At 47.3% G+C, this 16,866-nt stretch overlaps 6 protein-coding genes across 6 annotated transcripts; 2 read left to right on the top strand and 4 right to left on the bottom strand.

Moving 5' to 3' along the window:
• Positions 1 to 1,698: 1,698 nt before the first annotated feature.
• FPOAC1_009413 (uncharacterized protein) lies at positions 1,699 to 2,508 on the bottom strand (the record flags this gene model as incomplete). The annotated part of the gene is made up of 1 exon (XM_044853839.1): positions 1,699 to 2,508. One exon carries the CDS (start codon positions 2,506 to 2,508, stop codon positions 1,699 to 1,701), a length of 810 nt encoding a protein of 269 aa, XP_044706509.1.
• A 6,496-nt stretch (positions 2,509 to 9,004) lies between these two features.
• On the bottom strand, positions 9,005 to 9,425 carry COX16 (Cytochrome oxidase assembly; the record flags this gene model as incomplete). The annotated part of the gene is made up of 2 exons (XM_044853838.1): positions 9,005 to 9,085; positions 9,159 to 9,425. The coding sequence occupies 2 exons, from the start codon at positions 9,423 to 9,425 to the stop codon at positions 9,005 to 9,007; spliced, it is 348 nt and encodes a 115-aa protein (XP_044706508.1).
• Positions 9,426 to 11,216: 1,791 nt separating this feature from the next.
• On the bottom strand, positions 11,217 to 11,814 carry FPOAC1_009411 (uncharacterized protein; the record flags this gene model as incomplete). Its single annotated transcript, XM_044853837.1, has 2 exons — positions 11,217 to 11,674; positions 11,757 to 11,814. The coding sequence occupies 2 exons, from the start codon at positions 11,812 to 11,814 to the stop codon at positions 11,217 to 11,219; spliced, it is 516 nt and encodes a 171-aa protein (XP_044706507.1).
• Positions 11,815 to 12,073: 259 nt separating this feature from the next.
• Positions 12,074 to 12,847, top strand: FPOAC1_009410 (uncharacterized protein; the record flags this gene model as incomplete). The annotated part of the gene is made up of 1 exon (XM_044853836.1): positions 12,074 to 12,847. One exon carries the CDS (start codon positions 12,074 to 12,076, stop codon positions 12,845 to 12,847), a length of 774 nt encoding a protein of 257 aa, XP_044706506.1.
• A 593-nt stretch (positions 12,848 to 13,440) lies between these two features.
• FPOAC1_009409 (uncharacterized protein) lies at positions 13,441 to 15,033 on the bottom strand (the record flags this gene model as incomplete). Its single annotated transcript, XM_044853835.1, has 2 exons — positions 13,441 to 14,843; positions 14,895 to 15,033. The coding sequence occupies 2 exons, from the start codon at positions 15,031 to 15,033 to the stop codon at positions 13,441 to 13,443; spliced, it is 1,542 nt and encodes a 513-aa protein (XP_044706505.1).
• A 171-nt stretch (positions 15,034 to 15,204) lies between these two features.
• Positions 15,205 to 16,756, top strand: FPOAC1_009408 (uncharacterized protein; the record flags this gene model as incomplete). The annotated part of the gene is made up of 2 exons (XM_044853834.1): positions 15,205 to 15,440; positions 15,532 to 16,756. The coding sequence occupies 2 exons, from the start codon at positions 15,205 to 15,207 to the stop codon at positions 16,754 to 16,756; spliced, it is 1,461 nt and encodes a 486-aa protein (XP_044706504.1).
• Positions 16,757 to 16,866: the final 110 nt, after the last annotated feature.

The raw sequence follows: 16,866 nt of genomic DNA, 5'->3' as shown, positions 1-16,866 counted from the left end.
TCTTTGGCATTGGGACAGGATCTACGATAAGCGCAATTCTCAAACATGACATATTTGTTCAGCTGGTAGATGATGCATTATCTCCAATTACACGTAACCAGGCACGTATAAGTGAAAATTAGGGGACGTGAAACATCAACACCACTGAAACAAGGCATACACAAAAACGTTGACTTCGGACCGTTGATTCGTCGAACCGGTTTTTGCCACAAACACACCCGTCAAGTTGTGAAGTCATCCATTCCTAAGCCCGTCGTCTTTTTCATCCTCCTTTTCGCCTCCCCCTGGGCCCGTCCTTTTGTTTATTTCATGTCTACAAACAAAATAGGCTCCATGTCATTGGACTGGTGATAAAGAATCAGCCATCACAGGGCATTGAAGGGGCAAATTGCACAGCATCACCCCAGAGTCATAGTCACAACCAGATTTAGACAATCGTGAACAAAAGATCGTCATCATCATATGAGCAAGAGGAGAGACAGACCCTGGAACTTCGCGGCTGCCGCAATACCCACAAGGACTGGGCTTACTGTCAGCGATTTTACATGGATTACAGTAACCCTGGGTTTGTTTCAATGGCGGGCCCTTGTGGAAGACTCAGCCTCATCGCTTACAATCAACATGACTGCCAAGACTCCCCAACACGAGGTGACTCATTTCCGACGCCATGATTCTGTCATCAGCAAAAAAGAAAAGAAGAGAAGGGAACAAGTATTACGGCTGTACGGATAATAAAGCTTACACACCAAGGACCGTTGGCCGTTGACATAAGCCCAGCCAGCCAAAATTCCCGTTCGCTTAGTAGAAGACGCACCGAGTCAAAGCGCTGCTCAGCTTAAACTCGAGTAATAATGAACCATGATGTGAATTTCTCCAGGCTGTGGCAAGGGCCCCATGCTTCGGTGAGGCCGCTCTCCAGCGAGTTTTGACACTCCCTCACCTCCAATATAATGTTACAAAAAGCAAAGGTGAAAAACATTGTGGAAATATATAAATCGAGGCTGAAAATTAACAAATGCTTAGACCACATCGACATGGATCCATACATGACTATAATACCAAAATGCTGGGTCCAGCTTGAAAGTGGATACTGCCTGGATTGCAGTTTCAAATTTTTGAAATGTCAGCTATGTATCTAAAACATGCACCATGATAATTATAGCCTGCAGAACATGGAGACGGCAAAGTGTTGTGTAGTATTTCAGCCTCGTTCAAGAGGCTTCTATGTAAAGAGTAAGAGTAATGCCGCTCAAGTAGACGGTGAGAGAGTAATAGTAGTAGAGTAATATGTAGTGGTAGAAAAATGTGTGTCTGTGTCTGTGTCCACCATAGTAGATGGATGGAAAGCTGTAAAACCCATAACCGCATGCCTCCAGGTCCCATAAAAAATCAGATAAAACAATTCGCTTTTTTCGCTTTCCCGAGTAATCCCATGGCCCATAATGACAAAAACTCCAGGCCTCCTGATATGTATACAAAGTGGAAAAAGGAAAAACAGGCAACCCCAATTTATGGGTTGTGAGACAAGGATGTAGAACAGCCGTGAGATATCATTCAACGAAAGAGAAAGAAGCAGATCATATGCGCCGTAGGTATGGGTATCAAAAACAGATCATGAATATGTGGGGGAAAAATGAAAAAGAAGACATTAGGACGAAGTGTGTTGAGAGTGAGTGGTGAGGTAAGATGAGACGATGTTTAAAAGCTGTTGCGGTCCAGCTCAGATCGAGTGTTCTCGAGGTCTTCCTTGTGAAAGACAATGCCACGACGCTTCCATCCTCCGCGTCGGATAAAGTTGTCGACGCTGTCGAGAGATCGCATAGGAGGTCGCTTGGGTGTAAGACCAGGTCGGGCAGCATAGGTAGCGTTGATAGAGGCAGGTTTTAGTGCTGAGGCGTGGCGAGAGAGACGACGCATCTCGAGGACTGAGACATTGTCGCCCTCATCTTCAGAGTCTTCAGACTGAGTGACCTCGGAGTCATCCTCGTCGTCATCGTCAAAGGTCTGGATGCTTTGGATGGTGGATTCGGACCAGCGAGACTTGGGCATCGGTGGTCGTGCTGATAATGTGGTGAAGAAGTAATCTTTGGGTTCGTTGCCTTGTTCGTCGGCAGCATCCATTGGGCTCACATGAGGAGGCAGAGCCATCTCTGTAGGCTGTTGAGCAGCGACATCCTGCTCGACAAAAGCCTCCTCGTCGATGGCCGCTTCCTCGGTACCGTAGAAAACAGGCTCGTCATCCATGCGCTTAAAAGGTCGTTCGTATAATCTTGGTGGTGCGTGGAAGGCGGGGTGTGAGGCGAGAGGATCCATTTCGGGTCTTGAGGCGGTAGGTGTCCTGGCAGCTGGTGTTGAGAGGGCGGAGATGGTTGACGATGATGATGATGATGATGATGATAAAGAGCAGCCGGATGAGAGAGAAGACCCTGAGAAGGAGACCTTTCTGATGTGAAGGTCACGAGGACGAGACGACTTTCGTCTTTGACCGAATCCGTGTAGAACATGCATGATGTTTATTGTGTAGTAGTTAGTGGTGGTGGTGTTGGTAGTGAGTGATACAGAGAGAAAGAGAAGAGTATTATAATATAAATTTGATATATATATATAATACTCGTTGTTAGTTGATTGAGGCTACAAAGGCCTAACTGAGTGTTGGATTGATTGTTGAAGTCAAGAAGAGGACCCGAGATAGCCGGGGATGGGAGGTCAAGTCTATAAATACTAGTAATGAGTGTGTATTCGTATTTCATCGTAACCTACTTTTAGAGTGCAAAGGCCGCCCGGTACCATGAACGTCATTCACCGAACCGTCACAGCCGAAATGGGCGGACATCCCTGTATCGCCCAGAAGATATAGTGGAGTCGGAGGGTACCTGGAGGTGGAGACAGTGGATAGAGACCTGATCTTGTCCCCTGATCCTGTCTCTGGGCTCTGTGCATTTTAGCAAGATCTCCACTTGGATCTTGGTTCGGTCACCTCTTTTTTTTTTTTTTATTGTTTTCCACAGACTCTTGAGATTCCCATCTCTCTCAAGACACGACAGGGGTGTACATGTGTTCTGCTGATCAATGACCCCTGCCGTTTTTCTCTTTTGAAGAGAATGTATCTTTTGGTACCTCTTTATCCTTGGACTTGAAGAGGAGAGCCAGCTCTAGTAGGTCGTAACGAAACACTTGAGATCGTCGCCGAAACATCACGATGGAAAAATGAAAAATATTTCTATTACTACCCATTTTCTGTAACGCCTCATTATCCTCATCGGGTACTCCATCTTAGATGCACACCTTTACTTTTACCTTTTCTTTCTTTTTCTTTTTCTTGATCCTACTGTCTGGTCTTCATAATGGCATGGAAGTTATCGTAAGCCTCGCTTGGTTCTAGACCCTTCGGCGTACCTGATTACTGTGCTGGGTGCCTGTTCCTGTGCCTGGTACCTTTTTTTTCTTTTTTTGCTAGCCCACACCCCAAAAGCCTCTTTTTCCAAGATAGGTCATCAGGTCCAGCGCCATCTGATAGTTCCCGATACTTTTGTGGACAGTAACTTGCCGTGAAAGCCCAACGTCCATCACCATTTCAATCCATTTCTCTCCCTTCAGCCTCTTTCTCCATCGCCTGAGTCCGAGTGACGGCTTACTCTACATCCCCATCCCGTCTCATCCTTGTCACTTCTTCAATGTGTCAGTGCCTGATTACACACAAGCTACCTTGTCAATCTGAATATGAGGTGAGGAAAGGAAAGGAAAGGAGGGGGGGGGAAGCAAACAACCCTTGAAAGTACAGGGGTCCGTGCCTGAAGATTCCGTGTCTGTCCTGATGGGCTCTACTCTCATTCGTTCCCAATTACATCGCTCGATCCGTGTTATTGGAACTCTTCATGTGAGGTGCAGGGCGGAGCTTCGTGAACTGTAGAAACAAAAAGCAAAATGATTGTTTCTAAACTCGAGCTGAGTCTGAGTCTAAGCTTGATCGTGAGTCCATAATCATATCATGATGACAAGGACAGCTGTACATGCATACATACAAAAAGCCGATCATGCTGTCACTGATAAGCATTGAATATGGCATAAATGACTTCTGAATGGCTGGTAGATCCTACCACGTATGTAATATGTATGGCCGGTTGTTTCGTGTGTACGCCAGCGCAGATCTGTTGCTATAATGCATCCATCTGTCGTGGCTCCAGAGACAACTAACCTAAACGTCACCATCTGCACATCTTTCCACGACTTGAGTAACAGATCATCAAGATCAAAACACAAGACGCGTACAGTACGGCACATTGATCAAATCGAGTAAAAAGGCGGCAACTCCCATCATTGATTGTAATAGACATCAAAAGTAACTCCGAGTCCACCAAAAGCTCAGTCAAACTGCCTCAGCTGTCGGTTTGCGCGCCAGCCGAAACTCTATTTTACCGATACAGGACATACATACATACTGACTGATTGATACCTTTCAGCTATATGGATCGTGGGTTCCCTAGCCTGTGAGACTACTGCAGGTAATCAATTTGAACCAACGAGCTAGCTCAGTAATTAATAAACTAACTACCAACACCACAGCACGATGGATGAGAAATAAAGGATCTATCTTCACCGCTGCCATTCCATTACTCCGCTCGAACTGTGTGATAACTCCCTTGCATCAAGAGGCGGCGTCTTGGCGAACTACTGTTTTACAGTACTGTATGTACTAATGTATGTATGTGCTTTCTGTAAGAAGACAAGATGCAGGTACAACTGAGACAATAAAAAAGATGTGCTTTGTTCACGATCACGTACTCGAGCCGTTTTGAGACAGCATCGTTATCTCTCGGGGGGATATCATCTGATCTCCTTACCCCTTGTCGACATCTAACTATTACAAGCTGAGTCTGGCATTTCCCGTCCATTTTTGCTTCTGAAGCTGAGATGTATCAAGATAATGCCCATGTCACGCTACCGTGCGGCGTATGCAGACGCAGGCCATCCATCTTTGTAGTCATCCAGACTTGTGATGCGAATCTCACCTGCATCTTGCATGACACTATCATGTGCACTTTCCCCATACAAGGGGGCATCAACCGTGTCTTTGTCATTTAGGCTAGTTTAGTTGAATGTGGAATGTTGACGGGCCTAGGCCGAGTTGAAAGCAATGTGAAGCAATTCACAGTTAGTTGCCATGGATGAACGGGACTGACCGCTACAGCACTAATAGTTCATTGTCGTGGTTAATAATTTAACAAGATAATAATGGGGAACTGCTCCAGATCGTAGGTAGTAGTGAATCCGCAAACCACGCAAGGAACACCTTCGAGGCTTGTCACTGGCTAATCAAGCACTGGCGGTGAATCTCTTTGAACCCCTCATTCCACTTTTTTCTTGTGCATTCACGATGGATGGATAAATGCGCATGCAGTTTTAATTACTGTGTTCTGTATTAGATGGACTACCTATGGACTGTTACTGTACTACTACTAGCACTGACGATCCAGGGTCTGATCGTGGATACCACCTACCTGCTGTCTAACTACCTATGTATACTATAGAAGTATATTTCTGTATCTCTTGTCTGCGATGACGATTAGATGTGGACTGCCAGACTCGCTTCTTGTTGACTGCGTCTTGGCAGTCTTGATAAACGAGATTAAAAAGAGGCTCGGCGCTGGTGCCCTTCCCGGCTCCGAACCGAATATTTACGGACACAATGACTGATTCTAGTTGTGGGATCTTGGAGAAGGAAACAAAAAATAGTAACTTAGTAAAGGCTCCAGTCCGAATGGAAGGAAATATGGAAGGAAACATGGAATTACAGTGACACGAATCAAGGTAATTTCGCTCTCTCCCACCTCCACTGTAGATCTCTCAACACTTCGGCACTTGGCTTGTTGTCAGTGTTGTAGTGAATTTTTTTTTTATCTCTTCGTTTCTTTTTCCTTGAACATGGTCTTTCCTTGCATCTTTCGGACAGGATCAAAGCCCGAACTGGGTTTCCAGCTCTCTGGGAGTGGCGCTCTGACAGCTCGAAAGCCCCTGTAGTCAATGCCATTGGCTGTCATTAATTGTCGTCGCCGACTCCGAGCGCGCCTCAGCGGAGAGTTATCATCTTTCAATCCACCAGAGCTGAAGCATCACTGTAGCATTGGATCTGGGGTTTGGGCATTTACTTTCTTTATTTTCTGCATTTTTGCTTTTTCTTCGCGTCTCTTATCAACTTTCAGGATCGGGCATCTCCTTGATCTCATCTTGTGACAACCCGTAAACCTGGTTGTTACAGAATCGCCCCAGAATACCTGCACTACAACCGAGTTGGAGAAGAAGAAGAAGAAGAAGAGAAAAAGAAAAAAGAAAAAAGACTTGTCTGCGTGCCTGCCTAACTGCTACGTAATAGTTGTGTATTAGGACGGGAAAGGGAAAGAAAAAAGAAGAAGAAGAAAGTCTATACCTCCACATATCTTGCTTGGTCTTGGTAGTAATAATACTCATTTCTATTGACCCTTTGCCTTGGTTCTGCAACATCTTTACTTGTTCCAGTGTTACATGAGGCAGTAGCCCGATTTCCAATAATATCCTGATATCGGGTCATGCATGCAATTAATTGATTGCAAATGTTACCGGCACCACGGTCATCCAGCCCGTAAGCTGCAAGCTGCAAGCTGTATCCGTAAGCGGACAATCGATAAATTTACTAGTTCCCGTATTCTATCTGACTTGGAGGAACGAGCGTTGTTTGCTACTCACTCAGCCTTTTGTCTACGTTTACTGTAACTTAATTGGATCCCCAGTCGTTGGAACGAACCCAACGTTGCATTTCTTCGCAAACACAACTCAGAAAAGGTCAGAAACTTAATTGATTGCCGAGTTGGCAGGACATGGCTTGGCTAGCCTTGGCATTGATCAAAGCCAGATGACCTATAGACAGGGCTCCCTGTCAAACTTTCCAAGGGAATGTTGGGTTGAGCCACTCACAAGCGGGTTTCCGTCTGAACATCACCAAGTAAACTTGCAGAATCCAGAATGGGTGCTACCCTACAACAATGGAAGACGGAATGGCAGCTCAATTAATCTGACTGCGCCTTGTTCGGTAGCTCGGATGACGGAAGCTATCGTGTCCTCATTCACACACGGACAACCAGAAAGGGACAATGCGGTTTTCGAGTATGATACGGATACATGCAGGTACAGTCAGTCAGTACCTTGCAGCTAGCTCTACAACGGGCTCAACACCATCTTTTGTACCTGAGATCATCCTCGCCTCCGACCGCTTATTACTACCTGAAATAAGCATGGCCTCGCTGGTATTCATCCATTCATTGAATTACCATTGGCGGCAACCCCTCTTCTTCTTAAGTCCGTGTCCACGAACCAACAAATGCCTTTATCTTGGACTCGATCTCTCTTCCTTCAACTACTAATCAATGTCACCATGCCTACTGGATGATGAATGGATGGATCGAGGGTTCGGCCGCCTTCTCCCAAATCGGTATCATCACCTTTACACAACACTTTCATCATTGCTTATGTCCAATATGCGAGAGCCTCCTGACGATCACCGAATTAATGTCAAATGTCTCGCTTGACTTTGAAGCCGTTCAGTTCGCCGTACAATTGATGACTACATACAGCCATCATCTCAACGCGGGGGCCAACGTAGCGTGGCGCTCTGGCCCCTGCCCAGCTGCGCTACCTTGGCTGCCTTTATTATCGTGAGCTAAAAACACCGCCATTTTCATCTCTATTTCCTGATCAGCATGACTACGCGTCGTCCCGTCCAATAGCTTGCCTCTTTGGCGTGCCTTTTAGCCCGCTCTAGTATCGCTAGCTTGGCTCGTCGTTGCGATATCGTGACTTATCAACCAATGCGACACCCTACAGCCACTTGTTGGGATGCGAACCTGTGAGGAGACTCCATCTCGGTCTTGTAACGTTCTCTGGATCGACGATGGCATACCGTACCATCTCATCGTGATATTCGTATCAGTCGAGGGTCATCCATCCCGATTTAGACACATCAGTATGTACCATGTCAATTGAGTACATACCATGATAGTATTGATATGAAATCAGAAATGCATTTACTACGTGTCTGCTGCAAGCACTCACAGACAGCCAGACTAAGCCCTGCCTCGCGGACAAAGCGCACTCTAGACGGAAATTGCGACATGCAGGGGCTTCGTGTCAACGTGACTTGATGCAAGGGAGAAGGATAACCTGATCCTGCAGCAATTCAATGATGTCCGTCGGCCAAGTGAGAATGTGTTGTGCCTTGGTACTGTCAAGCGCGAATAAATCAAATGTCCCCATGTGTGTGGTGTAGTATGGTAGAAGGATTATGTGATACTAGTTCTTGCAGTGCGCGATATTACTGCACTCCACGATTGGTATACACCTGCAAGTCTCAGAGATGTGAATTGTTGGAGTTTGTTTCTTGCTTGATGTGTCGATGGTTCACACATCCCGTCTTCCAACGTCCATCTGTTTCGAGTCTGTGAAACATACCACCCTCTGATAACCTAAATCCAAGATCGGAGTTCCATAGACTCATCGATGTTCGGCAAGTCTGCCATGTGAGATGTCCTCACTTGAGTTTCGATCGCTAGAACGACGAATGTCTCTGATATGCCGCTGACCACTTGGTCGGGTCAGACACTGACGTTGCGGCTCGTCCCTGAAGCCTCAAACCACCACGACTACGCCCTCCCTGCTTGAAACGACAGAGGGTCTGCACTTATGCGTTCGCACTTTAAGAAACGCGATATCAAAGACATGAACCAAGGCGCGCCATCTCCATAACGCCCGAACGCCTGTGATGCCATCTACATATGGAGCACAGCCCTCCTTGGCGACCCCTTGCTTCCGTAGTGTTTCAACAGCCGCAACGTTGGGATTGTGGTCAGTGATGACGTCGTCATTATCATGAGCTTTGCAATCCTCACAATACATCGATTTTGATCGCATCGATGATCACCTCAAGATCGTGATGCTTTCTCGTACATGTAAAGCAAGGGAGCCGATATAGCATCATCTATAGCAAGCCATCATTCTCACCAGGAAGTCGCTTCACACGCTTCTGTTCCCAGTCATCCAAGTCCTTGCCAGCAAGTCTCTGTTATCAAGATGTTAGTCACTCAAATCACAAATGGCATTCTTTCCATCATTCCGAGCTGTGCACGACGTACGTAGTATTCCTCCTTCATGTCCACCTTCCTTGCAGATCGACGCACGTTGAGCTCCTCGTCCTTGGTCATCTGACGAACCTTGCGGTCGTAGCGTTCATAGCGGACGGCAGTGGCTGGCGTGAGAACGAAGGAGCCGGCAACGATGACGGTGAGGAAGGGTAGGCCGAACATGAGGAAGGGGTGCTTGTTCATGAGGTTGCGATACCGCATGCCAATGCTGTTCATGTCGGCCGCGGACCGGAACTTTTTGCTTTGAAACGCCGGCATCGTGGGTCGATATCAGTCGCAATTTGCTGGTCGGTAGGGCCGATGAGTTCGGAGGGAAGAGTCGGGAGCTCCGGGTTCTAATCGGGGCTGTCGGAGGTCGAGCAAAGCAAAGCTTTGAATGGTGGCAGGAATATTTCTTTAGCGGCGGCGACGACGACTGTGGGGATGTTTGTTGTGTCTAAAACAGAATTGATTCTCGTCTGATGCCGTTCGGTCTGAGCGAAGGGTGGAGAGAACGGTCTTCAGAGAATTGACCAAAGGATGATTGGGAGTGAAACTCAACTGAATGAACTGACTCCATCATCAATATCCCCACTTTTACCGCTCCGAACGACTCATCTGTGCGCGTTTACTTTTTTTCCGGACCGAAACAGATTTCCGACTGTTTGGTCCTCATGTGAAATTCAGGGTCCATTTTCATGCTCCACCGCCGACTGTCTCGAACTTGAACTTCATTCATTGCAATTGTGGCCAACCTGGGGCCTTTCGTTTGCCACTAGTTACAGCAAAATTTCTTTTCAGCCTCATATCCAGCAAAACAAAGGCTCAATTGTCCCGATGTACCGTCTTGTACCACGCCAAACGACATGGACAAACGTCTAAGCTCTTGAAAGCAGCCTCATCCATGTCTTGGAAATAAGACGACTCCATTATGCAAATGGTCCCTGAAAAGTGCCAGGCACATCCTGGGGAACTAGTGGCATCTCGAGGTCGGTTCAGGCTCTATGAAATCCCTTCACGATACCTGGTATCAAGCAAGACAGTCCATGCTTCTTGACCTAAACCTACAACGTTTCTGTGGGTTCCGAAACGTTTTCGACTATTGTTCCATTTTGCTTCTAGTCAATAGTTACCTGACTGGAGCTAGCGGACTCGATTACTTTGCTTTCTCAAGGCCTGGACCTTGTTTGTTTGTTGGGAATGAACTAGCGATGTAATTGAATACTGGACTGGTAATGCCTGGGCTCTAGCCTAACAGCCCGGAAATTTGATGTCTTTGGGTCAAAGGCGTTGTCAAATTACGCGAAAAGTATTTCGTGTGACGGTTTGCCTTGACTATTTATGCACAACAAAGGCTCCTTCTACTATTACCTGTCTAGTGTTACCTGACATTGCATAGCACAGCACGGGCACTTACAGATAGGTATACTCGGCATCACACGGTGTTCGACACTGAACCGTGTCTCCTCCATAAAGCATTTTCCCTTTCGTAATGGATATAAACGCCGAGAGTTGGTTGTATACTGCAGTGACCGAACCCTGTTGCATGTATAACTGAATTTAGGAAAACCGTCTTATCGTCGTAGGTTTTCGAGCTGGTGCCGGTAGTCGCTAAAGAATAGCTCGACCTAAAACAAGGCAATACCTTTAACATGCAACGCCGCTACGATCACCACTTGAGACAATTTATCAGTTATTAAACGATGTGTCTTGCAAGAACGAAGGACCTGTGTGTGCCATCTCAAGGTCAGCTCATGAAAGAGCCGGATCTCAATGAAGAATGGGGTGGACATTGACCATACTCTTTCTCATGTTTAGAAATGATGATCAGGACCAGGATATTAACAACCCTTGACCATCAAAACCTCGGCGGAAACTTGAAGAATGTGGCTCGTCGGAGAAAATCTCATAGAAAGAGTGTCGCAGTGTTTGAAATGATTGCATCATATTCATGCCCAATGTAACCCAGCCGAGCTACCTTTGTAGTCTATCCTAAATCATATCCCATTACGAAATCCATTGTCGTTACCATATACACATACAAAACGCCCAAACATAAACCGTGGTAGCTTACCACATCCTGCGTTGGTAGTAAAGCCCATCTTCAGCCTGCGCTGACTTTTGAAGCTCTTGCTTAATCATTTTTCTTCTCTTCGCCTTGCTGACAGGTTTGTGGTTCGCGACCGGCGCTTCAACATGACCTTCAGGCGTCGACATCTTGTCCACCACCTTGGCCTGCAGCTGCTTTATAATCTCAATGTTTCTCTGCAACGTAGCATCTCCCTCGATGTCCACAATGGGCTTTGATTCCTTGATTTCCACTAACAGACGTTGTCGCCGGACTTCAATGTCGGCTTCTGTATCTATGTCGATGACACGGCCATCCTCAAGCTCCTTGGTGCGTACCTGGAACTTCTCTGGGAGATAGACCTTTGGCGATGGACGTATTTCAGCGCGTGGTTTGATTGCCGAGCGGAGCTGGCTGACAGTTCTTTGCTGTATAATGTACCCGCTGATGAAGAGTGCAACTGTGCAGCTTACCACTGTGAGTTGAAATGTCTTATTAGCATGGGATTATCTGGAATGTAGAGAGCGGTGAATGTCTCTTACCCACGAAGCAGGATGCGATGACTTGCACCTGGCTTGAAGTGAGAAGCATCCGAGCCATGATGAATTATAAAATTGATGTTTGAGGCCAGTCAAGTTATGAATTGATATGAAGAGCACGATAAAACGGTTCAGAATATAGTTTCCTAGCTGTCGTCATCCTCGACGGTTGGGAGGCTATTATTTACTCTGTTGGCACGACAACACAGCTTATCAGCTTATCGCTCTAAGCTCTCGACACTTTCGTATCTAAGCTTTAAACCAGCCCCCACCATCTCCAACTTCGAAGAATTAACAATTCTTTGCGACAACCACACAACATGAGTAGAGATAAGGATACAGTTCATGCCGATGCACGGCGCTTCCTTGATGAGCGTGGCTCTAACGTTTCGGTCGCGCCAAACGGCCTCAACCCCGCGACTATCATGGAAAAGGCCGTCAGGGATCGCATCGTCGACTCGATATACTACAAAATGCAATGCTTTGCGTGCAACGAAGCCGATATTGTCGATCGCGTTGTCGAGGACGTGAAGTTTATTGGAGGTACATATGGCACCACACAAGTACCCAGTCCGTTTTTGTGCCTCGCCTTCAAGCTTCTTGAGCTTTCGCCTAGCGACGCGGTACTGCTGGAATATCTCAAATTCGGCGGTGAAGCCTTCAAATATCTGCGTGCACTCGCGTGTTTCTACTTCCGACTCACACGACAAGCGAAGGACGTTTACGAGATGCTGGAACCGTTCCTCGAGGATAGGCGCAAATTGAGACGGAGAGGAAGGGAAGGCGTAAAGTTGTCATACGTGGACGAATTCGTAGACGACCTCTTGACAAAGGAGCGTGTATGCGGTACGAGTCTGTGGAAAATGCCAAAGAGAGAGGTTCTGGAGGACCTGGAGATTCTGGAACCAAGGGTCAGCCCTCTTGGCGACCTTGAGGATCTTCTCGAGGAGGAGGAGGATGAAGCAGAGAAAGAGAATAGAACGAGGGAAGAATCCGGTGAAACCTCAGAAGGAGATGTAATGGAGGTTGACCGCGACGAGAGAAGGAGAAGTCCGAGTCGAAGCCGTAGCCGCAGTCGAAGTCGTTCACCTTGATCTGACCACTCACTCTAAGCACACCAACACAGGACTTCAAGTCGTGAGACGCCCGATGCATCACCTCCCAACATAAAAAAACACGAAACCAAATTCTATAAGCTTGTGCCGGATTGGACACGCAGATCTGGTCAACTAGCCAAGACACTCAACGCCAGCGAAGGCTCATACAGCCCAGTGGCACGTATTGGAAAGGGCACAATCAATCATGAGACAGCTCAGTTCGAAAAATTTCGACCCTATCAGGGCCATAGTCGTAAAGCTGCATGAAGACAAGGGAGAAATAACAATAGGAGTAAGGTTGTAGATCTAGGGATCTGACCACCTGTTTCAAAGCATCTATAGCGCTCCCGAAGTGAGCAACAATAGAAATATCTTCACAAATTAATAATGGTACATATCACAAATCAAATCTCAAAGCTTCTGGGAGTCAGACATGGCAGAAGTGGCACATGTGTTACCAACGTTGGGTGACGGACACTTGAAGGCCATTTCTGAATAATTGCAAGATCTATAAAACCTGAGATACTTTTGTCATTTGTCTTTGGTGTACAATATCGCAAAATCATCGCTTATAAAATTCTACCGCACACTTATACAACCATGGGCTTCAGCTTTTCCGCCAGTTGAAGTACTCTCTGGTCATCCCAGTACTGCCCGATAATCTGCAGACCTGCTGGGAACTGATTTCCTTTCACGTTAGCTGGAATACTTACAGCTGGTAATCCTGCCAAACTTGCTGGCACTGTGAACACATCATTCATGTACACATCCACACTACTTTGCTCCTCAATCTCTTCTAATTTTGGAGGAAATGTCGGCGCCGTAGGGCAAAGGATGAAGTCAACCTGGACTGGACCAGTCTTGTCTTCCATACCGGTGGCCTCAGCCATATCACTGAGGTCAAATTGCGCCGGCTCGTAAAGAGGGTTATCAAGTCGAAAGACACGATCGAAGTCCTGTTGCACCATCCGACGAACCTTTTGAGCCTGAATAAAGTAGTTGTCTATGGCTTCGGAACTGAGACTGTAGGTACCCAGTAGAATTCGTCGCCTGACCTCTTCACCGAAGCCATCGCCACGCGTATCTGAGTAAAGAGTCTCACCGATTGCATCGCTACCTTCGCCACGTTTTCCGTAGCGAACACCATCGTACTTTGCAAGGTTTGACGAAGCTTCTGCAGGGGCAAGAACGTAATAAGCGCAAAGTGCTTCTTTGGTAGATGGCAGTGAGATGGGCACTAGGGTTGCGCCCTGTGCCTCAAGGCTAGAAGCAGCAGATATCCAGGCGGCCCGAATGGAAGGATCAAGCTCATCGATATTGTACTCGAGAGGAATACCGATACTCAGCTTCGATAGGTCAGGGAGAGCGGACGGTATCGTTTCGGTGCATCGTTTCCGGGATGCAGAAGGCAGTGACGTTGGATCCTGGGGATCATGCTCCTCATAAATTTTTGCCTTGAACACAAGGTCATGTATCGGCTTGACATCCTTGGCCATGAAGCCAACTGTATCCAAGGAGTTTGCATACGGGACGACACCGAATCGAGACACCATGCCGTAACTAGGTTTATAACCAACTGTCCCAGTATAGGCAGCCGGTAATCGAATTGAACCACCAGTGTCTGTCCCCAATGCGACATCAGCGTCTCCTAAGCGTACTGCAACAGCACTTCCACCGGAGCTTCCACCAGCAGATACATTATCATCCTTAGCTAAGGGATTCTTAACTGCTCCGTGAACTGAGTTTATAGAGTGAGATCCCATACCAAACTCATCCATATTAGTCTTCCCAACGACTGTCGCACCTCGTTTGCGTAATTGGCGGACGACAGTAGCTTCGAAAGGTGAAGGATGAGCCGAGAGAATATGCGAGGCGCATTGTGTCGGGAACTCAGAGGTTGCAATATTGTCCTTGACAGCAAGCGTAAAAGGCTTCACATCTTTACACATGAAAGGAAGAAAATCGGCATTTGGGTCTGCGGCAGCGAGTTTGGCTATGCGTGTTAGTGACACAGTAAACTAAAGAGAGATGAATCTAGACATACTACGACCAACAAAGTGGTTGTAACTGCTATATGAGCGCCATTGTGTAGCCGGTCGTGCACTAAAAACAACTGAGAAAGTCCTGGCACAGTATCGAGAAGTTCTCGGGGCCGATCGCCGTACAAGATCTGCACTCAACATGATTTTAGGATCATGGGAAGTCGCTATAATTTCAAGATGTTGAAGGTGGGGATGAGCTGTAACATGGTTTCGGCTTATCGATAAGGAAGCATTATTGTATCCCAGGTGTCTCTCATCTCACCCATCCTTGCTTAGCATCGCAACTCACAAAACATTTACGCCAAATATAAAATGGCGACTAAAAGAGAATTCGAGGATGTCGACGAAGGCGATGCTTCAAAGCCTAAACCAAAGCGATCTAAGAGGCACGGCGGCAAAGCGCGACAGCATCAAAACTCTGGCATTGATCCGACCTGGGGCCAGAAATATGTCTTTGCAGACAACGAGCATGCGACAACGATTCCCGCGGGCGAAGAGTCTGATTTCGAGGACGATGCAGATGCCATGGCGTATCTAAATTCAGTTCGGTAGGTCAAACATTGTTTACCGCGCCCCTATTGTCTTTGCTGAAGATCGCGACCTTGCAGACCACGAATACTGATATGGTGAGTATAACAGACAACAAGCTGCCGGAATCCCCCATTTACTCGTCGCACCTAAAGTCCAGATCGGGCCCCAGTTACCTGCCAAACTTGGCGGTGGTTATAAAGATGATGGAGAGGGACCCGTCGACAGGAGCATATACGACGACGGCATTGGCGATTCTCGAGGCTGGTACCAGGATGGCGCGTACATGGCGATGCCTGATGAAGCGAACGACGAGGGAAACTACGAAGAAGGAGAATACCCAGAAGATGATGATGACAGCTACGATGAAGAGGTAGCTATACATGAAGCCTACTTTGCCTCCGTCATGGACCAGTATCTCCACCTACGAACTATCCTCCATACCGCCCCTCCCCAGAACGCCCGTTCTCGTCTCGCAAAGGCACAACTCAAGACCGAAGCCCCTGCAGACAATCAAACCTCTGTGATAGCCACCTGGTCCCGAATTTTACGCGACACTGATCCGCACCCACTTCAGATTGCTCATATGTCCAAAGATACGACGCTGCGAATACTGCGCATTATGCTTGGCGGCAAGTTTCTTCGCCGTGGGTACACACTTCCAGAACGTACGAGTCGCTGGGTCTGGGCATTACTTGCGAGACTGCCAGATAGGGGCGAACTAAACTATGCTGAGATTGGTTGGATTCGTGACCTGGGACGAAGAGCAGTCCTCTTGGGCAGAAGCTTATCAGAAATGGCGGCATTAAGAGAAGAGTTGGCAGAAGGTGGGCTTGGCGCGCATGAAGCTGTTGATAGGAGCAGCAGTGACGAAGACGTTATGGCCGATCCAGAAGACATGGAGGTCGAAGGTGCCGTCAGCGCAGAGGAGGACGAAGACGATTCCACGCCACCTGAAACCGGACATGAAGTCGAACAAACACCAAAAGTCACAGAGCCCACGGCGAGTTCACTGTCAAAGCCTGATGCGGAGGAAGGTGAGATAGACGAAGAGGAAGACGTGGCTATGGATACCGCATCAGACTCGGATGTCGAAGAAGGTGAGGTTGCTGCTCCCGAGTCTGACGAGAACCTCGAAGCAGCGAAAGAACGATTGCTCGCCCAAATTAATAGTGGAGGGGCTCAAGAGGACGACGAAGACACAGCGAAGGAGGCCGCGAAACAGCGATTACGGGCGAATCTACGCGCTACCATCAACATGATCCTGACGGTAGCTGGTGAGTTTTACGGACAGAGAGACTTGCTCGAGTTCCGCGAGCCCTTCGTGGGCATGTAAGTTGAAGGATAGTAATAATAATTGTAGGTCTTGTTGACCTTTCTGTATAATTCCATGTAGCATACAGCGAGCTCCATTGACTTTTTGACACTTAATAAATCTACAACCGC

The sequence above is a fragment of the Fusarium poae genome, chromosome 3 (genome assembly GCF_019609905.1).
Source record: "Fusarium poae strain DAOMC 252244 chromosome 3, whole genome shotgun sequence".
Taxonomy (NCBI): Eukaryota; Fungi; Ascomycota; class Sordariomycetes; order Hypocreales; family Nectriaceae; genus Fusarium; species Fusarium poae.
This window is presented reverse-complemented; position numbering and strand designations above follow the sequence as displayed.